Raw genomic sequence first — 25,431 nt, 5'->3', positions numbered from 1 at the left:
GACATTTTCAGGTCCATTCAGTCTTAACTTTCATAAAAATGCTGCAAATGTAATTTTTTATTGCAAATAAAATTTACATAAATACACTGTGTGCCTTGAAATAAACCTGATGCATGCTTTTTAAAAAAGTTTTTTAAAAAAGATTTTCGAATTTCTCATCTTGCCAAACTGTTTTTGTCACTGACCCAAAAATAACTCGCACTAGATAGATAAACAGGTGATTAAATATTGTTATTTATATCTTTTTCTTTTACATCCTTATTTTTCACCTGAAGATGAAATGCAATCTTGGCAAGTTGCCATTAATGTATAGCAGCAGATCATTTTTTTTTTAAATTTGCACTTTTCTGAATTATTAAAAAAGGCACCATTCATCTTTACTCAGGAGTTTTTTTTTCATTAACTTGAGCATTTTCTTCTCTGTCCAGCAACCTGACAGAATTCTTCGCTCCATTTGACTCGAGACGGCCTGAAAACTTGAGAGACACCTCAAGATCTCAAGATCATGTTCCCTGTTGCCTCTAGCAAAGAGGGAGTTTGTCTGATGTAACTTTAAATCACGTATCTATGGAGAAACAGCAACAACTTTATGAAATGTCAGCGCAACGAGATGGAAGAGCAAGGCCTGATCGCTTGCTGTGCTTTTGTTTAAAAGCTTGATTCCACTTGACATTTATCACAAGTGGTCAGGCTCTGTCAACTTCGATGGATCCAGGGGGAAATATGCACTGCCTAACAACGTGAAGAAAACTCATTGTACAAACTGTAATGTATTTACTGCAGACATATGGTGATAACATTAATTACAAGATTTCAGCGTTTAAAAAGCATTACGACTCAAAGGATGTGAAAATGACAACATTATTGTAAATGGAGTCGCCCAATCGAAATCTGCTTGTTTAAAGCAACAGCTTCATTGGCATTTATTTTAAGCTAGATGCGGTTCACCACTGTGACATAGAATAAATTATTAAAATAATAAAAAATGGCTCTTACAATGTTAATTTACATATTGGACAGAACATGTGCTGGGTTAAAAGTGACCCAATGTTGGGTTGATGTTATGCAACCATGGGGTATAATACCCCCCCAGTAGTTGTCCACTGATCTATATAAATGACTGGATTGCGCATGACGTCACACTTGTGAAGCTACCGCGCCGCCATGTTGGTATACCCAAACGTTCTATTAAATCAATGGACGTTATCAGATTTTAATGATAAAATATCACTTTACTCGTCTTTGTTTTTATATGTGAACTTACCCTGTACATTATTACAACACAAACGTCCAAAGCATGTAAATAGTTATTTACTGAAAGTTGTACATTTTGCGTTTTAATCAGTTATTATACATTCATCTTTATTACAGTATCAGATCAGCAGACAGACCGCAGCATATTTAGTATTAATGACAATAAACATGCTCATTCTGAAATCTATTTAAATAATCATGCTTTGTACCGTATGTGCATGCAATAATTTGCTAGTTTTAAATTATGTTATCTAAACTTACAAGTTACCTAAACTTATTTAGAGAAATAACGCTGACCGTCACAGTGTAGCTGAATGTCAAATAAACTTTATTTATACCCGTGTCATTAACAAATGCAACAGACACACTCACCTTAACGGTTTTTTATAAATCAATTATCCTGCCCGATTAAAACATAAACATTGCAAATAACACCAGAATTAACAAATAATTAACCTACACATATCCTAAAAATTAACCCTGTGTAACTGATACGCTGTAAAGGGGGTAAATTTTGATCATGATTTTGAATGGAAGTCAATGACGCTCTCTGCCGGTTGGGTATACCAAGATGGCGGCTCGAACTCTGCGCTGGCTTCACGTCACGCAGTTACGTCAAGCGTTCTATGCGCAATCCAGTCATTTATATAGATCAGTGGTTCTGTCCAATATTTAGCCATTATGGGTCAAAAATAATCCAGCCAATTTTAGAGTGTGTGTGCTTGATAAAGACAAGATGCTTAGACTATATTTGCTAATCCTCATTTTAATGTGTTTTGAATTATTTAAGACTTTTTATATTAAAGCCACGATTTAATCTATTACTAAACTGAAATAGTCCTAAATTGTTATAGTGAAACTGCACTGCTCCCTCCGGGCCAGTGAGTGGTGCTAGAATCCCTTCAGTTGTCAACCTTTGTGCGGACGGTAGACGTGCTGCTTTACCGTTTGAAAGAGGAAACTTTGGCACGCTCGTGTCACTGTTGTTATTGTTGACGGTATCGAGTATATTTACTTCATCGTTTAATTACAGCGATCTTCATCAAGTAGTAAAATGACCCTGGATTCTGAACTGGATCGTTTGAACACTTTCATGACCGAGCGCTTGATGGAGGCTGTGAAGGAGATCATCCTCACTGTCAGCAGGACGGTGCGCGAGTACGAAGAGGAAACGGAGCGAGTCCGAAGCGAAAATATATGGCTAAAAGAAATGTTACGGGACTCGGGATACTTCGTTGAACAAACAAATGCAGGTATGATTGTTTAAAGCTGACAATGTGAAATACAATTTGTTGTTACGCTCCACATCTTTTGTTGTACAACGTTGATTGCATTTGTAAATATTGCTACATTTTATTAGGCGAGCAAACTGCCATGAGTTGGTTATGTTGTCGTTTTGTGGTTTAAGGTTCGTGTTTTGGTTTTGTTGACGAGATTATTTGATGACAAGGAGATTATTTCAATTGATTGCGTCCCAGTATGAGTATGAGACATCTTGTATTTAGGGCTGCTTTTGTAAATGGTTTTTGTGTCGTATTATATTTACACTTTGAGACTAAGTTGTAAACCTATATTTCCATGTTTCTTTATTCATAAAGTAAATCTTACTGTGTTTTGCATTTTAAGCTCTTCAGTCCTGTCAGTCTGTTTCTCCTGGACAGCCCACTTGGATTTCCAGCCAGAATGAGGATCCAGAATCCCTTAAAGAGATCCAACAGAACCAGAGACAGAGCGAACAATACTCTCACGTTAAACTAGAAGAGTCTGTTTACTTTGACGACACTTGGCAAGAACCTGCAGACTCACCATCAAACATCAACAACAACACGGATTCAATCGTGTGTGTGTCTGATGATGATGATGAAGTGTTAGACTTCCCAACCAATATCAAAGTTGAACACACATCCCCTAACTGTTCAGCTGAAGATATAGGGGACACTGAGGATGAATATCAGAGTTGGTCACCACATAGTCCAGACCTCTCTTTAGGCACAGCGGACCTCTCCAGTTCTCAACACCTAGATCAACCTACATGCACAACCAATGAAGCTTCTTCCAGTTTATTAAAGAATAGCAGTTTATCTATTAATGTCCATCACATTTCAGATCACAATATTTTCTGTACCAGTAGTTCCAAATGTAAAAGTAAATGCTGTGAATTGCAAAAGAAAGCAACACCCAAAACGAGCCCCGTATGGAGGTATTTCTCTTTAAAAGAGGGAGACTGTAGCAAAGCAGTGTGCCTTGTGTGCAAGGCCGTCCTATCCCGTGGCCACAAAGAGTACACCACGTCACCCCTACTAACGCACCTTCGCATAAAACATGGTAAATGTTGACATTATCATTTGTCATCTGAAAATGTATTTGTAATTTAAAACATTACACCTCAAGATTGTGTTTGCTGTTGCCTCTATCAAAGAGGAAATTTGCCTGATATAACTTTGAACTGTGTGTAACTGGAGAAACAGCAACAACTTTATCACATTTTAGTGCTACAAAATGGAAGACCAAGGCCGTGTTGCTTAGCTGTGCTTTTGTTTAAAAGCTTGATCCCACTTGACATTTATCAGAAGTGAGAAGGCTCTGTCAACTTCTAAAGATCCAGGGGAAATTTGCTGAAGACGTATCAGATGTTGTAAAAGAGGACGCTGGAGAAACCACTGCATTCACAAATCAAGGTAATTTCCAATCAGGGATACATGCACCCCAGGATGTCTGTTAGCAGGTTCCAGGGAGTACTTTTAAAGAAATTAATTTAGCTTTATTAAACACGCTGAACGTCTAATTTCAACTATAATTGAGATCTCAATAGATAACAGATATTAATTGTAATCTCATAATATTGTTAAGAAAATGATTCAAAAAAGTATTTCACCCATAATATTAATGTATTGTTTATTTAATGTGACTTTGTTAGCACTATATTACAGCCCTGTTCGCACATATGCGTAGTATGTATGTGCTGAATACACTAAGACCTGTACTGTAGCTATAATAAAGTGCAATTGTGACATTTTTCTTGTTGTTGTTGTGCGACTGACTTTTTGATAATGAATGTCAGCAATACTTAATGATATGTCAACAATACTTAATGATGGTTAAAAGAAACATATTTCTGGTTTGATGTTTATGATAGCAGAATTGCCTGTTGAAGGTGACTTTTTTTGTTTTAGATACAGAAACAAGAGACTTCAAAGTTTGAGAAGAAGCAAGTTCCCCACAGAAGCTCAAGATAATAACTTGAAATTTTATGAATACATTTAAGTAAAAGAAATGACATGTTTTTTATTTGTTGTCTAAATGTTTGACAATAGACTTTATAGATATGTTAATCAGATATGTTAAATATATTTTTGAAAAACAAATTATTTAGCCTATTGTTTTGTGAAACTATGTGAATTAATTTTCTTTAGATGAGAAGTTAATAAGAATAAAATCAAAGCTTTGAGGAATTAATGTAAGGGTGTATTTGTCTTTTTGGTATGGATGGAGAAATCTGATTCTCTTCAGTACAACTCAAATGCGATAAATACTTTTTTCTATAGTAAAATTTCTAGATTTCCTAGTGTTTTTAAACCTTGCGCTAGTATTTACAATTCAATTCAGTATAGTACATTAACAAATTGTAATTTAGGTTCTACAATATAACAACAGTTCACAAGTATAGTAAATTCTACAGTAGCCTATTTTGTTTATCTTTCAATTACCAATTGTGACAATGTGTTTAATTATTTAGGACTTTTTATTGAAGTCATGATTTAATTTATTACTAAATAAACTGAAATTGTCCCAAATTGTTATAGTGAAACTGCACCGCTCCCTCCCGTCCAGTGAGTGGTGCTAGAATCCCTTTGGTTGTCAACCTTTTTGCGGTAGATGTGCTGCTTTAACGTTTGAAAGAGGAAACTTTCGCACGTCTCTGTGTTGTTATTGTTTACGGGTTTGGGTCTATTTACTTTATCGTTTAACTACAGCGATCTTCATCAAGTAGTAAAATGAATCAACTGGATCGTTTGAACACTTTCATGACCGAGCGCTTGATGGAGGCTGTGAAGGAGATCATCCTCACTGTCGGCAGGACGGTGCGCGAGTATGAAGAGGAAACGGAGCGAGTCCGAAGCGAAAATAAACGGCTAAAAGAAATGTTGCGGGACTCCGGATGCTTCCTTGAACAAACAAATACAGGTATGATTGTTTGAAGCTGACCGTGTGAGATAAAACTCTTTGTTACGCTCCATGTATGTTAATCTTTTGTTGTAACGTTACAATGTGTGTAAATAGGTCACCCTGGCATCTGTAAATACTGTTACATTTTTATTAGGCGAGCAAACTGCCCTGAGTTCGTTATGTTCTCGTTTTGTGGTTTGTAGTTTAATTGATTGCGTCCCAGTACGAGACATCATGTACTTAGAGGCGCATTTTAAATGGATTGTTGGAACGGTGTTGTATTATATTTATGTTTGTTGTTTATCTGTACACTATATTTCCATGTTTCTTTATTCATAAAGTAAATCTTATTATTATGTGTTCTGCCTTTTAAGCTCTTCAGGCTTGTCAGCTTGTTTCTCCTGGACAGCCCACTTGGATTCCCAGCCAGAAAGAGGATCCAGAATCCCTTAAAGAGATCCAACAGAACCAGAGACCGAGCGAACAATATCCGCACATTAAACTAGAAGAGTCTGTTTACTCTGACGACACTTGGCAAGAACCTGCAGACTCACCATCAAACATCAACAAGGATTCAATCTTGTGTGTGTCTGAGACAAATCCTGCTGATGATGGAGTGATAGACTTCCCAACCAATATTAAAGTTGAACTTATAAACCCTAACTGTTCAGCCGACGATATAGTGAACACTGAGGATGAATATCAGAGTTGGTCACCATGTAGTCCAGACCTCCCTTTAGACACAGCGGACCTCTCCAGTTCTCAACACCAAGATCAACCAACATACACTGAAGCTTCTTCCCCTTTTTTAAAGCGTAGAAGTTTATTTAGTAATACTCGTCACATTTCAAATCACAACATATTATGTACCAATAGCTCTAAATGTAACAGTAAATGCTGTGAATTGCAAAAGAGGACGATAGCCAAATCGAGCCCCGTATGGAGGTATTTCTCTTTAAAAGAGGGAGACTGTAGCAAAGCAGTGTGCCTTATGTGTAAGGCTGTCATATCCCGGGGTCGCAAAGAGTACACCACGTCAGCCCTTCTAAAGCACCTTCGCATGAAACATGGTAAATGTTGACATTAAAGAGTTTATCAGCAGTTCAATCAGAATGAAAGTCAAGCTTATGTTTGTGAAATTTCTGCAGAAGGTACAAAGTAAAAGTGTGGAGACTGTTAAACCATTCACAGTCATGTGATGCTGGCTGTTGTGCATCACAGGGTTTTAAATATAAACTTATGTAGCAATATATTGATATCTTTGACCTCATTACAGGATCAGCACTATGTTTTTAAAGTGGTTGCTTAACCTTTTATTTTTAATGTGTACTGACAAGCTAATTGTTTTAGAATAAAAGCTACAACCCATCAATCCAAATGGTGTGTTGAGACAAGATAGACAGAAGTCCTGTAGATGTGCCTTTATGATTATACAACTGATCTCAAAAAAATCATACGTCTTGCCAGACTGTAATAATTTCTCCATCTTGAACCAACTAGTATAACTGGCCATATGGTTTTGTTATAGGTATTAAATATAAATAATAATTTACCATGTGCAAATAACCAGGCCAATAAAAGTGTTTTTGTCAAAATAATTATTTATTTAAAATGATTCATTATTTGTTTCTGGTTTAGCTGCAGATCTTGTTCTTTAGTTAAACAAGATGACCAAAACTACTGTACTGGTCAGTGCATTTGAGTTACTGTATTTATTGTAAAGAAGACATTCGAGTCCATGCCTACGAGTTAGCTGTTTTAGACTTTCAGTCTCTGTACATTACTGTGAATATAAATGTGAGCTCCGTGGGGAAATTATATAAACATATGAACTTATTTGAATAAAAATATCTTTTTCATGGTACAAAGTCAAGCTCTGTGTATGAAACAAGTGTTTTATAGTGCATTATTAGTATTATACAAGTTATTCTTAACTCCAAATTATGATTTGTTACTATTACTGGTATTTTGGTGCAAAGCTGTTGCAATAAAGGAACTCTTAATCAAAAGATGGGAAATGAACGTAAAAAACAAGAACATAATCTACTGACACGGTTGTAAAACAAAAAAGTGAAGAATGCAATCTCTCTCTCTCTCTCTCTCTCTTTCTCTCTCTCTATATATATATGTATCTGTATATATATATATATATGTATCTGTATATATATATATATATATATATATATATATATATGTATATATATATATATATATATATATATATATATATATATATATATACATATATGTATATATATACATATATGTATATATATGTATATATACATATATGTATATGTATATATATATATATATATATATATATATATATATATATATATATATATATGTATATGTATATATATATATATATATGTATATGTATATGTATATATATATATATATATGTATATGTATATGTATATATATATATATATATATATATATATATGTATATATATATATATATATATATATATATATATATATATATGTATATATATATATATATATGTATATGTATATATGTATATATACATACATACACACATACACATATATATATATTTTTGCAAGTCTAACAATCGAGATTCTAAATAATTGGTGACAGAACATTCCCAAACTCAACGTAGATCATCAACTCTTTGAAACCTTATTCTGCTTATATCCTGAAAAGCACATTAAACTATTCACTCGTGTTTATTTACAATGCACTCTCTACCGGTCCAATATGGCGGCTCGATGACGTATCACAGCAACTAGCCGAGGCGCGAATGTGGCGTCTGTACAATCCTCGTTTACACCTCCGCACCTCGGGTAGGCGCTAAACGGCAGTTACAAACACACGTATATGGTCATATGACCACAAGCAACACTGTTTACCTTTATCCCAACGTCACGCCAAAAATAAAATAACTGCGTGCTGACAACAAAATGACAAAGCTTCAGATCATTAACACATTTCTGACGGAGCGCTTAATGGCGGCGCTGAATGAAATCATGGACATGGTGGGCGAGACAGTCCTGCAGTATGAGACAGAGCTGGACACCTTACAAAAAAACAACGAGTACCTGAGACGAAGACTGAAGGAGACTGAGAAACTCTTCGAGTCCAACGGTATAAGTTACTGTCCTATCATAGGACTAACATAGATGTTTCTTAAACGATTTGTTGACACCATTAAATCACTATTTTGAGGTAATCGTTTGTTTTACAGTTCTAGTTAAGACACACCCACTTATTCTTCGTTATAGTTATTTTTAAAAAATAGTTTTGTATTCAAGATAATGACATTACACTGTAATAAAGTTTATAACAAATATGTTGCTATATTACCTTGAGATGTTATAACTGAAGAATTGCAGAACTAACTGAACATTTGCATTTTTCAGACCCTCCTGAATCTTTTACAGGTCTGGGAATCTCAAACTCTGAACCAGCATCTTCACCCCAGCAGCTTGAATGGAAGCCTAGCTTTGAGACAGAAACAATGCCTACAGAGATCTATGAGAACCAGGTACCCGATGAGCAGCTCACCAGCACAAAAGTGGAAGGGTTCTCCAGTCATTCTCCTCTGGTGACTGAACCTGATATCAATATATCCTGTTCGCCCTTAAGAAGCACACTCACTACAACAGATAAAAACTTTAAAACATCAACATTCATAGAATTTTCTTGTGATGTTAAAACAGAGCCTGTGGAGAATCTTGATCCACAGTCCATTAGTACTAAGATATTGATCCACAGCCCATTACCTCATTGCACTGCTCAGGTGTCAGCTAACGCTGATGATAGTCACAGGTCTGATCCTAATGTGTTCAGCATACTAAATTCCAGAACTGATCTAGAATCAGCTAACCGTATGTCCGGTTGCTCCAAGTTAAAGCCTAGAACCTTGCAGGTGTCCGTGAAGAAGACAGGCACCAGTTTGAAAAAGACACGTCCTGACATAGCTCACATTAACTATAACACCTCTCATCAAAACACTGACTCTGGATCAGCTAAGAATGGGACACGTGATACAGTGAGCACCAATGGTCATCTTACTGATGTGGTCAATCCTACATATCACGTCACGCCATTCGGTAGAGGATCAAGGCAGGGAAGGGGTCGAGGCAGAGGTACGGGGAAGCACGCGTGCTCCCAATGTGGAAAACTGTTCCCACATCATTCACGGCTGAAGGTGCACATGCGCATTCATACGGGGGAGAAGCCGTATGCCTGTGCCCAGTGTGGAAAACGTTTCAACAATGATGGAACTTTGAGGAACCACAGGCGGGTGCATCTACAGTTGCGTCTTTATGGCTGTCCGGTGTGCTCACGCAGCTTTAAGGATGCGTACACGTGCCGAAATCACATGCGTCTACATGATAACTCCACGCTGTTTCTACCTCCGCAGGCAAAATAAAGAGGATTTAAGCTAAAAACCTTGGAAAGGTTTCTGCACTGATCACAACTTTTTTATGAGCGCTTCGGATAAGCCTTGTAGTGTTAAGTTATAATACAGTGGTTTATCAGCACTGATCACTGATTTGCATAAACAATGGAGACTTTCAAAATGTACTATGTTGCCATGAACAGGACTGAGAGATGTGTTAAATATAGAAATTCACATGATGATCTTCAGTTGAAAAGCCTCTTTTTTTGGTATTTGATGGTATTCTTAAAATCATTTAAAAGGCACCTATTTCAACAAGGTTATTTTGTGTATTTGGTATAATACAATGTGTTCGCGTGGTTTGTGCTTAAAAAAACATTATTTTCCACGTACCTTACTTTTTTGTAGATCCAGATATCCTGCCTTCCTAAAACGCATTAATTTTGTACAAAATTCATTGATTTGAATGCTAATCTATACGTTGTGATTGGCCTAAATACCTCTTGACGTCAGCCAGAAATGTGACGCTCGTTACCATGTTTGAAAGGTTCAGTCACAATGCAGTGCTGACAGGATTTAACTTACACACTGTGAGTCCAAGCGGGAGGAATTATGATAATATCGGGCTTGTCCACGTCAACCGGCCCAGGAAGTAAACTGTTACCTATAATCTGTGTGTTTGTTGTAGTCCAAGAAAAGAGATTTACGTTGGAAACGATAACTTGCGTCATCGTTTACCTTGAGGGTTTGTACCTTTTGCATATCGTTAACATGTATTAAAGGTCCCGTCTTTTCTGTGTTTTTGAAGCTTTGATTGTGTTTACAGTGCGCAATATAACGTGTTCATGTTTCACGTGTAAAAAATGCGGTATTTTTTACACAATTTCCTTATCTGTATAGTGCTTTTTTCACTGTCCTAAAAACGGGTTGATGTCTTCCTCGTTCTATGAAGTCCCTCCTTCAGAAATACGTATCAAGTTCTGATTGTGTAGTTTGTTTAGTGTGTTGTGATTTGATAGCAGCTTAGCTTGCCGTTAGCTTAGCTGGCAACTGATGTATTCCTGTGGGCGGAGTTTAGTAAAAAACTGTTTTACTGACGTCATTAAAGCAGGAAGTAGAGGGCTGTAGTCCAAACCGGCCAGTGTTGTAGGCTTTGAAAGGCGAATTTTGTTTAAGAATATATATTGCCTGGCAGTGAACTTTGACCTTTATCATTTTACAGGTATTATTTATGCTATTATAGCAACATTACACACTAACTAGGGTTTCAAAAATTGGATCAGAAAGAATGTGACCTTTAATACAGATTACACACCAAACAAAGGAAATGTAAAATTGTGAATCGGACAATAGTTGCTCTTTAATGTTAATGTGGTTTGCAAGTCTTCGGACTTGTGGGATGACACTAACTACAAAAGGTATAACCAGCTATCCAATGGTGTCTTCTATCAATTTTGCCGGTCATTAAATTGTATTTCCATTAATATATTGATGCATCACATTTTGCACATCCCTATTCCCACAATCCTTAATCATGATATAGTTAAAGGCGGGGTGCATAATTTTTGAAAAACACTTTGGAAAAGGGAGTCGGGGCGAGTACCAAAACACACTTGTAGCCAATCAGCAGTAAGGGGGGTGTCTACTAACCAACATTTTTGGTCTGGGTTGCGTATGTGTGGGGCGGGTCTATCAAAAGAAGGTCCAGATTCTATTGGGGTATGGGCATGTTTGTTTCAGAGATCATGCACCCCACACTTAAGTATGTTGCCGGAAACTAACTGCTGTAGATGCTAGGAAGGAATCTACCTTCCAGCAACATTTTGTATGATATGAAAAAAGTAAGTTTTAGAAATTAAATTAAATTAAACATTTTCAAAGGAAAAACTTTTTTGGATGCCTTTGGAGAAAAATCAGAGGTTCAATAACATTTCAACCTGCAAAAGACATGGTGGTAGCAATGAAAACAATTCCAAACAAGATTTTAATAACTCCATCTGATAACATCATCATGCAACTATTTACTAAGTTGCCATCCCAGACCTATATAAGAAATGCAAGGCACACGTTAAAGGGATAGTTAACCACAAACTAACAAATGTGTCATCATTTTTCTCCCCCAACCTGTTTCATACCTGTATACATTTCTTTGTTCTGCTGAACAAACACACAAAAAATATATTTTGAGCAATGTTTGTAAAAGTTTTGTTGAGCACCATTGTCTTCTAGTATTTTTCCTACTATGGAAGTCAGTGGTGCTTTTGCTTCCTGCTTGATAACAAATATTCCTCTTTGGAGCGGTTTCCCGACAGGGATAAGACTAGTCCTAGACTAAAATAAATGTAAGAGCTGTCCAAACTGAAATCATCTTGCACTGACATATCTTAAAATAAATCAGTCCCCTTTGTTTTGCCTTAAAATGCACACCAGTAATGTTTTCAGTAAGGCATGTTTGTTAAAACTAGTTATATTTCCTAATTAAACTAAGGCCTAGTCCTGGCTTAATAATCCCTGTCCGGGAAACCACCCCTTTGTGTTCAGCAGAACAGAAATGTTTACAGGTTTGAAACAATTGAAGGGTGAGTATTGATGACAGAATTTTCATTTTTGGACGGACTGTCCCTTTAATTCCTCAAATAGAGCTATTCAAGTCATTTAAAGTCATCGTTTTTCATATTGCAATACATAGAAGAAAAACAAAATCTGTCAGTCCCCCCATATTTCCCAATATTGTGCAGGCTTCTGTCGAGTACACTTTGGGTTGAAACTAGACTGCATTATAAACAAGTTTCCGCTGGGTGTCAGTGTTGAGCATTTTTACGGTGGAGGAATAAAAAACATTACGTGTAGAATAGATGACCTATTATAAAAGTTTCATAGGCTTTATGTTTTTAATTTATAAAAGTTGCTCAGCATTTTGGGTAATTTAAACTAGATTAGATTTAGGGAGTCTGACACATTAACCTCGGTGTGGACTGCTGTTTCCCCCCAATAGCAGCAACACATTATTAACATAAAATGTTGAGGAGAAACATTGTGATTTTTACAGGAGGATAATTATTATCTAAAACTGGAATTTGTGTTAGAGAGTCTTATTGTCATAATGACCGCAAAAATTCACACTTGCTAAAATAATGTAGCAGTGATAGCAGGAACCAACCGTAGCAAATAAGATCATTTAGATGAAGAGTGCTTGTTGTTATTGCACTATGACAGCTGTTCTGCTTGCTGAAGCCATTACAGATTGTAATTAATAAGTGGTTTCTATGCTCAGTCCAAAAATATGCAGGGAAATGATGCACATCTTAAGAGTAATACATTTCAAATATATATTTTTTAAATTGTACTTAAGCACTTGATAGAAACAACAAACCCTCAAGAGTACAACACTTTTTTTATACAAAACAACCAACCAACACACCCACACACACATGCATGCAGACTCAATTCATATAAACTTAGTTTATAGCACATACAAACATTAGATTCCAAAAATATATCAAATAGTTAATGTATGTGATATCAAATTGTAGCATGTCCATAAAACTCCTCTACAACTGTAAATTTAAAAGTGCCAAATCCGAGACCTTGAAAAACAATGTATGCAAAGTAAAAAATGTAAACATTGCATCATGCTACAAAATGGATAGTCTGTTTGTTGGTAACATACGCATAACGTCTTCCATTGAGAGCACTGGACCTTTCCATGTGTTTATCATTCTGATGAGTTTACAGCAGGCAGTTTACATGCACCTGTTTTGTTAAAGATGCGTCTTAGCTCTGTATGCAAGCATTACGAAAGCACAGAACATTAAAATACATTGTTATCAGTCGGTCAAAAAAGAGAGTTGTGCTACACACAATTTCATAAGAGAAAAATTCACCTTGACATTGCAAAATGTGTAGAAAACGTGCAGCAATGAGAGAAAGAGAGAGAGTAATGTGGGTAAGGGAAGGGGAGTCACTTTGAATGACATTCAGTCAAAAGACAACCGGTGGCCCATCCTTTGAAACAGCACAAATATTGTAATTTTTCTTCTGCGCATCTTGGCCCCTGGTTAGACATCCCAGCTCATATTAATAACTCCATGTCCACTTCACAGCAATCAGACTGATAAACCTATCATGACCGATTTCCTCATTCCTGACAGGTTACTTTCTCAGTCATGGCAGGTCGTCTGAGGCAGCTCATTGGTCAGAATGTGCCAGCGCTCCACCCTTTGACCCTTGTTTCTCAGGCAGTCCATCCAGTGGCGAAGAGCATCTCCTTGAACCTGACAGCTCAAGCACACACCACCTGCCATTCAGAAATATAAACATGTTAACTCAGTGTTTTGAATGTGTTGTAGTGCACCTTTATGTGTGTGCTTTCAAAGATGGATGTTTTATACTTTAAAATTGAAAGTATGATTAGTTCAATCAATTACAATCAGGTCATTTTAACTAAGATTTGTATAAAGTTCTTTTTATGAATAGGGTACAAAATCCCCCAGCAAAAGCTTTATCTAACCATTGATTAATGATGAACACAAAGGAAGATATTTTGAGCATTTTTCATGCAATTTTAAAGGGATAGTTCACCCAAAAATGAAAATTCTGTCATCATTTACTCACTTTTATGTTGTTACAAAATTGTACCAAGGAAGATATTAAAAGGAATGCTTGTAACCAAATCGTTTGTGAGCCACATTCACTTCCATAGTAGAAAAAAAAGAGTACTATAAAAAGTGAATGGGGCTCACAGACGGTTTGATTACGAACATTCCTTTTAATATCTTCCTTGGTACAATTTTGTAACAACATAAAAGTGAGTAAATGTTGACAGAATTTTCATTTTTGGGTGAACTATCCCTTTAAAATTGCATGAAAAATGCTTAAAACCATTAAACACAATATCTAAATGTCGCCACTAGAGGTCGCAAAACGACAACGTCCGCAGCTTGATAACGCTGTTAAGAATATTGAACGTGAACGTCGTCGTGTCATGTTACACACTGCACAGATCTATGCGCGTATGACATCAAAGTATCACAAAGTGTCACGTGCTGAGTCTGTGCTACATGAAGTCAAACACCCCTATGGTTTGTATGGCAGCAAAAACGGAGGATAGCCCGGGACGACAAATTCAAACATTGTTGAAAACACTAGAATAATGTAAGTACACGTGAACATAACATAACATAATGGATATTTTAATCTTACATATGACCTGACTGTTTCCAGCTATTAAAACAAGCTAATTGACATAATCTGTTGGATTGTTTTTGCTCAGCAAGCTACACTCTTAGAACGAATGTGTTAATAAAAACACATTAGTTTGATTCTGGGACAACACACTAAATGCGTTGTCCCAGTACCCACCCATCTCTGTGTTATTATTGAAAAAACACATTCTGTGTTACTTTTAACACAACTTGTGTTATATTTTAAACAAAATCAACACAAAATGACACATAATGTGTTACAATTACACATAATGTATTTAAAGCTTAACGCACAAAGATTAAAGATAAAAAATTAACATATAATTTCTAAGAGTGAAGGTTAATTAAAGTCTGGAAATAGTCCAGCTTTGAGTAACACACTTCTACACAAAATAAACTTGAATTTGGTTACAAGTTGTTTTTGCTAAAATAACTTGTGAGATGTAACTTGTACTTTAAGACATGCTGGGTTATGTTCAACTCAGCGTTGGGTCAAAAAGGGACAAACCCAGCCGTTGGGTTGAATTAACCCAGAAAATAAACATCATAGGTAAAATTACAACCCATTGCGTTTGGGTTTGTGCTTTTTGACCCAACGCTGGGCTAAATGTACTCTCTAAAAATGCTGATTCATTTTTAACCCAGCACTGCGTTTTAACCCAGCCACTTGAGTTGTAATTTAACCTATGCTGGGTTACTTTGTGGGTCAAATAGAAAAGTTTTCTAGCTTAATTTAAAGCGATAGTTCACATAAAAATTCTTAAGCTGTATAAGTTGTTTATTCTGTTCATGATGATAACCCCACAGTTGACTGTAAATACCTATTGAAAAACAAATGAAGAGTTTGCTTCCAAAACGCGATAAATGCCATTTAAAAAAAAAACTGTATTGTATCTGGTCAGTATTAAAAAATAAATTCTTATTTTTACGCATAATCCAATATCTGCCGTTATTCTGTCATCTTTTCTCCCTTTTTACCCAAAACACGATAAACGACAGTCCTCCTTCTATGCAGAATGCAATAAATCTTCTCAACAAATCACAGCGCACCATTACACCCATTGTAAACAACAATGGCAGCGCGTTAAATACACACAGAGTCCTAGTTTTCCTCATCTACTTTGTACTTCGTGATCCACAAACAAACAAAAACAAAACAGTCATTTTGATGGCATTGATAAACCTGTGGTGGTTTTCTGTGGCGGGAAGAAACATAAGCCATCAAAATCAAATAATTTACGTCAAAAGCACTTGGGGCGAAGGAAAAATGCCGGCTGTTGGTTTTCACACAACAGCATCAAGCTTCTGTCAAGCTAACACATTGACCCCAGGGGAACTTATGAAAAACTTTCCATTATTTTACTCAAAGTTAGGGATGGGCATGATTAATCGACGATCGATAATTGATCGTTAAGAATTTAGTCGAGGACGTTAATTTGTTATTGATTAATCGAATACTTTTTTTTTAATCTAAGGCAGGTTATCTAGGTAGGTTGCCTAGCGTAGCGTGTGTCTCGAAGCAATTAAATGAATTTCACTGTGTGGCAGCAATTCAACATTTTACCACCAGGGTGCAATATTTGACGCCATACTCCGTTATCTGTGACCTTCCGTTTTGATTTAAAAAAAATAATCATGAAAAGGTCATGATGTTTTGGAACAAATGAGGTCTCTGTTTAAGAATGCGGCTCGCAGCAGCAGGTTCCGCTGCTTAAGAGCACCGCATATTCAAGTGGATATATGTTCCATTTGTCTAACTAAATGTAGTTTAACTGTTTGACACAAGTTGATCTTGTAATAAAGGTCTCATGGAGGAAAACACGCTGTATTTTTGTATTCAACATTTTTGAATTATAAAAGTTAAATAATTATTTTTTATTATAAAAATATTAATGATTAATCGATAGTCGATCGTTAATTCTCCCGACAATCGACTAAAAAAAATTTAATCAAATGCCCATCCCTACTCGAAGCCAACGAAAATCGAGTAGGACAAAAACATTTTACAGCTGATCGCTGTCAAAAAAGTTCAGCGACGATGTCCCAAGGATGACTGCAGCAATGACAGTGTTCTTAATATGACAAAGTAAGTGTTTTGATTAATGCCATTTAATGTTTATTTTTTAATCAGTGTATACCACTTGTCAACTAAATGAATATAACATGACAATTATGGATGCACATTTATATATTGATTCAATAGATTTATAGCATTTTGAAAAAAAATATCAGTTTTTATAATAAATCTTCGAAAATCAAATTATGGATTTGAATTTTTTTATGTTATTATTACCTAAAGATGATATGTGAAAGTTTGTAACAGAAAATAGTGGTTTTTAACTTTGTCACTTTCTTGGTATAGAAAACACATTTTTACCCAAATTAGTCAAAATGGATTTATTGCATTTTGGAACCAAACTCTTCAAATACTAAATCAGTGGGTATACCGTCAACTGTGTACTATCATTTCTCAAAATATCTTATTTTGTGTTCATCAGAAAAGAGAAACTCATACAGGTTTAGAACAACATGAGGATGAGCAAATGATGATATAATTTTTATTTTTGGGTGAACTATTCCTTTATCCCAACAAGTTGGGTTTGTCCCTTTTTGACACTATGCTGGGTTAAAAATAACCTGGAGTTTATAATATTTCCTCATGTAAGCAAAGTCAACAGTGATTACAAGGTGTTTGCTTTCATTTATTTATTCATTTCCTTTCATTTATTTTTGGGCTATGGTTAGACATCAATTACATTTTGATAGGTAATCAAATGTTGCCTTGATTTAGTCTAGACATCTGGGCTGTGTTTGGGCAGTTTTTTTAAAACACAAAACTGCTTGCTGGGGGAAATCAATGCAATAGTGTACTGTACTGTAGTGTTTTTTTATTATTAAGAAATTTTATTTACCAAAATTTTTTTTATTTGTTGACGACAATTTTCCAGGTTGTATCTTGTACCCTGTTCATGGCGACGGCCAGTGTAAAAATGCATTTTTCAACAGAGCATCACTACATGTTCATCTTGCTCTCACCTATGAAATCGTTCGATCTTCCCAGATCATAATCCCATACTGTAACCTCCAGCGTCTTATGAACCAGTTCGGATAGTGAGATCTCATAGAAGAACTCCTGTGGGTGGTTAAATATGACATGTTGATCATCTGACTGACAGGTAATACCACAATCAATAGTTTTATTGCAATCAATCAGGTTAAAGATGGCATTTCTGTATCTCCCTCCTTCTATATTCGTTGTTATTTTAATGTGAATGATCAGAATAACTGAACCCCATCTAGAGGTGGGGTTTTGTGAAAAACAAATGGAAACCGTTCAACCAAACAGATGTTTCGTACTGGTGGTGTCGCACCCACCGACTGTAGCAAGGCATGGACTTGAATAACTTACAGTGGGGGAAAAACGTCCATTGTAATAGGAATGAATTTGAAATGAAGGTTGCTTTTTTACAGAAGTTGCTTGTGTTTGGAAGGTTTCCAAGTTAAATCAAGCTGGGATCAAAGGGAAAAACCCTCATGCTGGACCTTCATGTCCTTGACGATTCACATTCCAACCCCACGTTCAGAAAAAATGAAATTGAAATACTAAATATAATTTGGGAGTGCTGTGGCTCATGCCAGATTTTCCCCTAATGAAATGTTTGTACGTGACGTGATATGATGGTTTTCTCGAGGGTTGCTCATGTAGAGCCGAGCTGTTTTTTAGCAGATAGTGGGGTGTGAGATTGGAGTGGTGAGATTGAAGGCTTTAGTGTGAGCCAAAGAGTAATTATATGGCCAATCTGCGTGTGTATTACTTCTAAGTGAATGGAAACAAAACACTCGCCTTGCTGCCAATCGCCCACCACCCAAATGACAGAGACAGTGTAAGACAGACGGGAAGGTGGAGAGAGAAAAATGGAACATCCAAGTAAAACGGGCATATGACGGAAATGAGAAATGTACGAAACGGTGATCACCGAGCTTTCAAGAGAACCTGTTTGAAATGAGCAAAGGGAATTTGAAGTCAGCAAAGAGACGGAGAAAAGAAAATGGAAAGATTCGACCAGACATCTCATTAACACTCACAGTAACACTCAGTAAAAGTCTTATGAGATGCAAGATAACATGAAATGAGTCCGTCGAAGTCGCTGTCAGTTCATCAAACGGATCCCTACCTCATTGAATTCGGGATTAAGGGTCTTTTTAATCACTGCAGTTTTGTGTTTGGATTCCTTCTTCACATCTGGCTTCAGATATCTAGCAGGAAGAGACAGACAGAGGAACAAAGTGAAGCAAGTGTGAAAAGAGAAGGACGGTAGAAGAGTTGGACGGACAAGCCGAGACAAAAGCAACATTATTGGCAGCGCTGACGCTCACATCTATAAAAGACGTTCGCACAAAGCTGTTTGCTTTTTAGCTTTTGCAGGGGCATCCCACAGACGTCCATAAAAATTTGATTCGCTTTATGTACTGCTGTTAACCAAGACACACATGCCCACACAGTTAGTATATGGCTTTGATCCTGAGGAAAAGTGAGATTGTGTGTGTGTGTGTGCGCGCTCGTGTATCTGTGAAGGAAATGAGGAGATAGTAACCGGAGGGGAAGTGATGTGGGTGGGGGTCCTGTCTGTTCTTATGCCATGTTGCCTGGGGAGGAGGAACGGTTTGAGAGCGTTTATTTTAATACATGATGTGAGAAAAATAATGAGAGATTAGAGGGGCCATAAATGAGAGAGTGAGAAGACACATCAAAGGAGAGGGGGTAGGGTGTATTATTTTATCTCTCTCTCTCTCTGTCTCTCTCTCTATTTTTGATGTAGGAGTACTGTTATTATTTTACCTGCTCTTTCTAACCTGCCTGCCATTTTTGCTTTCCATTTTTTTTAAGTTTCTCATCAGGCTTTAGGATCCAGAGGAAGGATCTTTGTGTCTTTCCTTCATAGTTCTGTGAAGGAACATTTCAGATTGAATGCAATTTAAAGTCATAGTTCACCCCCCAAAAATGAAATTTGTGTCATTATTTTTTCCGCCACAGGCCGTCTTAAGATGGATGGCTTTCACTTTTTCTAGGATAATAGGAGATTTTGACAAATGTTTTCTTTTTTCAATACAGCAAAAGTGAATGGGGACTAAAGTTGTCATTTTGACTAACATCTTTTGTGTTCCCAGAATAAAGAAACATCATACAAGCTTGGAACAACATGAGGGTGAGTAAACAATGACAGAATTTTATTTTTGGTAAACTACCTGTTTTAGTTCAATTGTGACACAAAATAAAAACATATTAAAGGGCCCCTATTACGTTGCTAAAAAATAATGTTATTTTGTGTATTCGCTGTAATACAATGTGTTCGCGTGGTTTATGGTTCAAAAAACACATTATTTTCCACACACCGTGCATTATTGTTAAACTTCTTTCCCCCACTTTTCTAAAAACGCGTCGTATGTACAAAGCTCATCGGTTTGAAAGTGTAGTGTACTCCGTTTGCCATCTATCCAGTGCTTGTGATTGGCCGAATAGCTGGAGCGAGTAATGGAAATGTGGCGTTCCTTACCATATTTGAAGATCAGCTTCCAACAACAGATAATATCTTAAGGGCCGTTCACATTATTACGATAATTATAACTACAAAATGGTATTATATTAAAGAGAATAGCGGAACTCACACTGCAACTATAACGATAAATATACAATGAACGAGATCACTTTCGGAGCTATTTTCCCACATGATGAACGATAAACCATTGACAGTCAATCAAATCTATTTGAACTTCAAATGCACGTGCACTTGAAATGACAGCGGAGAAGCTCATTGCCGAGGTCTATAACATAAAATTACCCCAGGTATCCAGCACTGATGCAGTAATCCTTTTTCCAACCACATTGACTACGCCAAAGGGAAGATATTAGATTACACAAACTACTAGATTCACTGTTTAAAGTCACACAAAACTCACACAGTCTGCTGGTTACTTGCTGTGTAAATGCAACAAGAACAGCATATTTACATATTCAGTGACATCTAAACAATTGCAAAAGTTTTTTATTACAAGAAATATCCAATATTAGTTAATGCCATTAAAGGCAAGTGCCACGCACGTGAACGAATTAGCATAAAGTTATTGTTAGCGTCTGGTGACGTTAATATAGTTATTGTTATAGTTAGGGATGCACCGATACCACTTTTTTGGAATACGAGTACGAGTACTTGCATTTCAGTACTTGCCGATACCGATACCGAGTACTTAATAAAAAAACATGATTTAAATTTACAGGTAACAGCTTTAGTCATATTATTTAACAAAAAAACAAAGGACTAGTTTTCCAGTTTGTTGTAAACTCTGCCTCTTTGGACAACACAAGAGGCATTAACCCCTTACACGGCGCTCAAACATAGACATTTCTCAGACCGTGGTATCGATTCCAGGTATCGGGGGACTTTTAACGAGTACGAGTACTTTTGAAAATGTGAGTAGTTGTAGCGGGACACCATTCGTCAAACTTTTATGACCCCCTCCCCCACCCGTTGACAGGTCGTTTTTATGACCCCTTTGACAGGGGGGCGGGACCATCAATCAAAATCTGTACAAGTTGTCAACTTTAGACAGAAAGTATTTAATGGTTTTATTGCCGGTCATTTAGAGTGATTGTTTTTCCTGAGTGTGTTTTATGTTAAGCGTATGGTGTCATGTTTAATGACGGCTCGTGTTTCGACATTTACTGTTTATTGACATTTGATGTCAGACCTCAACCATCCTCCCACCTTTGCTCGCCCCGTGCGCTTCTCAATACTGACTTTCACACCGCGGGTGTGTTGTTGAATCTAAAGTTTTGCAACAGCATAAGTTTATTTAAAGGCAATCACTAATCATATATATATATATATATTAGATGTACCAGGCTACGCTTAAAGCCGATGTTTTCTATCGAGCTATAGTTTCTGATCAGACACAAAGTCTGAACTAAATAAAATTTTAAACGGTTCACGAAGTCCGGGAATCTTTTCATGACCTGGTCTACAGTTTCACGCGTATTAAAGATCCGGCGGTGTCTGACAAAGCGTCGGGTGATTGTTCATATCTGTCATTTAAAATAAAGTTAATAAATGTAATTCTGTCCACTATGGCAAAATAGGAATTTATTTTAGATTTAGGGGAATCTTTAACCATGTCTCTGATTAAAACTTTTGATTGTAACATCACAAGTTATTTAATTAAATATTCTGTATACGGGTATAGTTTAAGCAATGACCTGAGCCATTACCTTCGGAGCCGTCAATACTACATTCTTTAGACGATAGTCTAAACTAAATAAATTTTTAAACGGTTCAGGAATTCCGTGAATCTTTTCATAACCTGCACTATAGTTTCACGCGTATTAAAGATCCGGCGGTGCCTGACAAAGCGCCGGGTGAGTGTTCATATCTGCCATTTTAAAATAATGTTAATAAATGTAATTCTGTCCACTATGGCAAAATAGGATTTTATTTTAGATTTAGGGGAGTCTTTAACCAAGTCTCTGACTAAGACATGTGTATACGTGCACAGATGGTGACAGAGAAACTTACATATGACGTTAATAAACTTTTAAATGTTTTTAAGACGTATTCACCCCATTTTGGGGTTTTATTTTTAATTAAAGGCTTCTTAAAACATGTGTGAATATGTGTATATTATACAAAGAGTCTTATATTGTCTGCTCTGACAAAAATAAAGTATTTTTTAGGTTTAGGGGAATTGACTGCGTGTGTCTTATAAATACAACTTGATAATACGTTTGTTTTGTAAAGAGACTTCTTTAAAGTCACGCAAGAATAAAATATTTTAGTTGTAACTGGTTAAACTTAAAGCCGATATTTTCTATCGAACTAGTCTATTTTCTGTTCAGACACAAAGTTTTCTGATGCTGATATTATGTCAGTGTGTGTTTGTGTGGGGGTCGTGTGATGTAATCTTTGAAAGTTTATGACCGAACCTTTATTGGGGAGCGACAAGAGATCTCCCGGAATCAGTTTGGATGGAGCAGAGCTGTTATACTCAAGTCTATTGGTATGTATGTGTTTCGCTGTGTTCGTGCCAGTATTTTGTATGATTTATTTAAAAACTAAAAATTCGATCTCTGGTATTGCAGCGAAATTGTCTAAACTGGTATTAACTATTCCTGGTAAATCGCGGAGAAGAGTGGCCTGAACAAAAAAGTCAGACCGAGACTAGAACCTCCCGCAGCGTAACACGGAAATCTTGGAACAAAAGAGACGCCGACTGGCTCGTGTTGTCCGGTGTGTTTTTATTTAATCCTGTTACAATAGATTTAAACAAACTGGTTTGGTTTAATATTTTCTAATAACATGTGTTATCTGTTTTAAAGGTTTGGATATCAGAGGCAAAGCGAACGTTGTGTGTACTATTGCAAAATATATAGCGGATCTCCACGGTACGTTTATCTTGCATAAGAAAATTGTTTTATTTAGATATTTGTCCTAATAACTTTGTTTTTATCTGTTTACAGGTTAGGATACAGACCACAACGCTTTGGACGTATCTTTAAAAAAGATTAAAATCAGAGACTTTTTGGATTTGTCTGGGGACATTTTAAACATTTTGTGGCAAATTGGATTTAAAACATTTCGGATACTGGATACCTAGTTTGATTTGTCCACAGAGCTTGTTTAAGACGTTTTCACCGCATTTTAGGGTTTATTTTTAATCAAAGGCTTCTTAAAACATGTGTGAAAATGTGTATATTTTACAATGAGTCTTATATTGTCTGCTCTGACATAAATAAATTTTTATATTAGATTTTAGATCAATTGACTGTGTGTGTTTTATGTCAAGCGTATGCTGTTATGTTTAATGACGGCTCGTGTGACAGCTTGTGTTTAGGCATTTGATGTCAGATATCACCCTTCCTCCCTCCTTTCGCACAAGACCTGCATTCTTTCACAGGGGTGCGTGTTGTAAAGCGATTAAAGATTTCTAAAACTCAATGTTGGTAAAACAATCCCCCATTACGGTGTCAAAAAAGTAAAATGTTTATTTTAGATTTAGACAAATCATGAACAATGCTACGATTAAAACATTTGTTTGTAACATCACAAGTTATTTAATGAAATATTCCGTATACGTGTATAGTTTAAGCAATGATCTGAGCCATAACCTTCGGAGCCGGCAATACTATAATCTTTAGACGAAAGTCTAAACTAAATAAAATTTTAAACGATTCATGAGTTCCGTGAATCTTTTCATGACCTGCTCTATAGATTCACACGTATTAAAGATCCGACGGTGCCTGACAAAGCGCCGGGTGAGTGTTCATATATGCCGTTTTAAAATAACCTTAATAAATGTAATTCTGTCCACTATGACAAAATAGGATTTTATTTTAGATTTAGGGGAGTCTTTAACCAAGTCTCTGACTAAGACATGTGTATACGTGCACAGATGGTGACAGAGAAACTTACATATGACGTTAATAAACTTTTAAATGTTTTTAAGACGTATTCACCCCATTTTGGGGTTTTATTTTTAATTAAAGGCTTCTTAAAACATGTGTTAATATGTGTATATTATACAAAGAGTCTTATAGTGTCTGCTCTGACAAAAATAAATTATTATTTTAGATTTTAGGACAAATGACTGCGTCTATCTTATAAATACAACTTGATATATATACGTTTGTTTTGTCAATAGACTTCTTTAAAGTCACGCAAGAATAAAATATTTTAGTTGTAACTGGTTAAACTTAAATGTACTATTATCTATTTAACTATAAGCTATATTTTCTGAGCAGATATTTTTCTGTTTCTGATGCTGGTCTTATAACAGTGTGTGGGAGATGATGGCTGTTCACAGCAGGTGGCGGGTTGTAAACTAGGGTCTTTTTAAAACTGTAGTGGTAAAAAATGTAATAGCACATTGACAAAAATAAAGCATTTGGTTGTAACAAATTATTTAATGAAATATTCAGTATGTGTATAGCGATGAACGGTGTCAAAATCACCGGGGTCCCAACAATACTATAGTCTTTAGACTAAAGGGTATTTATTTTAATATAAATAAAATCTTAATCTTTTCGTGCACAATATTCTGATCACGCCATTAGATTGTGTACCAGCGTTTACAATAGAGAACATACGCGGATGAGTGTTCATATACACCGTTAAGAAACTTTTTTTTAAACGATTAAAGACATTTTCAAATCATCTTATGGGGTTTGTTTTAAATTAATGACATCTTAAAACCAACAGGGAATATGTGTTTATTACACAATAAAATGTAATTCTGGCCGCTCTGACAAAATAAGGGTTTAATTTTAGATTTAGTCAATTCTTTAATCAAGGCTCTGATTAAAACACATGAATGCGCGAACCACAGTTGCCAGAGAACGTACGCTGAGGCGCTCTTATGGCGTTAAGAACCTTTTTATT

At 36.1% G+C, this 25,431-nt stretch overlaps 3 protein-coding genes and 2 long non-coding RNA genes across 8 annotated transcripts in view; 4 read left to right on the top strand and 1 right to left on the bottom strand.

Annotated features, from left to right (window-relative positions):
- Positions 1-432: 432 nt before the first annotated feature.
- LOC135758619 (uncharacterized) lies at positions 433-7,287 on the top strand. 2 transcript variants are annotated; one of them, XR_012336351.1, is made up of 6 exons: positions 433-765; positions 2,288-2,507; positions 2,881-3,579; positions 3,745-3,932; positions 4,428-5,439; positions 5,796-7,287. XR_012336351.1 is itself a non-coding variant. In XM_073813899.1 (3 exons), the coding sequence occupies exons 1-3, from the start codon at positions 2,309-2,311 to the stop codon at positions 3,828-3,830; spliced, it is 984 nt and encodes a 327-aa protein (XP_073670000.1). In that variant the 5' UTR covers positions 433-2,308; the 3' UTR covers positions 3,831-4,407. The 2 variants fall into 2 exon arrangements, 1 of the variants encoding a protein (XP_073670000.1); XM_073813899.1 differs by lacking the exons at positions 4,428-5,439; positions 5,796-7,287 and having other exon boundaries at positions 433-2,507; positions 3,745-4,407.
- A 980-nt stretch (positions 7,288-8,267) lies between these two features.
- On the top strand, positions 8,268-10,599 carry LOC135770776 (uncharacterized). Of its 2 annotated transcripts, none has more exons than XM_065280579.2 (2): positions 8,268-8,539; positions 8,836-10,599. In XM_065280579.2, the coding sequence occupies exons 1-2, from the start codon at positions 8,356-8,358 to the stop codon at positions 9,828-9,830; spliced, it is 1,179 nt and encodes a 392-aa protein (XP_065136651.1). In that variant the 5' UTR covers positions 8,268-8,355; the 3' UTR covers positions 9,831-10,599. The 2 variants fall into 2 exon arrangements, with proteins under 2 accessions (XP_065136651.1, XP_065136646.1); XM_065280574.2 differs by having other exon boundaries at positions 8,815-10,599.
- Positions 10,600-11,735: 1,136 nt separating this feature from the next.
- doc2a (double C2-like domains, alpha) overlaps positions 11,736-25,431 on the bottom strand; it is a 48,158-nt gene continuing 34,462 nt past the window's right edge. Inside the window, exons 9-11 of one of the 2 annotated variants that reach the window (XM_065280592.2) lie at positions 19,180-19,261; positions 18,041-18,137; positions 11,736-14,097 (exon numbers count right to left, since the gene is read on the bottom strand). In XM_065280592.2, the coding sequence (XP_065136664.1) occupies positions 13,961-14,097; positions 18,041-18,137; positions 19,180-19,261 (316 nt within the window). In that variant the 3' untranslated portion in view covers positions 11,736-13,960. The remainder of the gene's footprint in view (positions 14,098-18,040; positions 18,138-19,179; positions 19,262-25,431) is intronic. The other variant, XM_065280601.2, reaches the window with a different exon arrangement.
- The window catches only part of LOC135770806 (uncharacterized), a 34,320-nt gene continuing 26,946 nt past the window's right edge, over positions 18,058-25,431 (top strand). The window contains exons 1-2 of the long non-coding RNA XR_010542776.2: positions 18,058-18,180; positions 20,174-20,211. This is a non-coding gene — a long non-coding RNA (uncharacterized lncRNA). The remainder of the gene's footprint in view (positions 18,181-20,173; positions 20,212-25,431) is intronic.
- Positions 21,173-23,730, top strand: LOC135771496 (uncharacterized). The gene is made up of 4 exons (XR_012336442.1): positions 21,173-23,053; positions 23,136-23,283; positions 23,373-23,438; positions 23,514-23,730. It is a non-coding gene; the product is annotated as an uncharacterized lncRNA (long non-coding RNA).

This window comes from Paramisgurnus dabryanus, chromosome 3 (assembly GCF_030506205.2).
Source record: "Paramisgurnus dabryanus chromosome 3, PD_genome_1.1, whole genome shotgun sequence".
Classification (NCBI taxonomy): domain Eukaryota; kingdom Metazoa; phylum Chordata; class Actinopteri; order Cypriniformes; family Cobitidae; genus Paramisgurnus; species Paramisgurnus dabryanus.
Note: the sequence above shows the minus strand (reverse complement) of the source record. Positions and strands in the feature narration are given on the sequence as shown.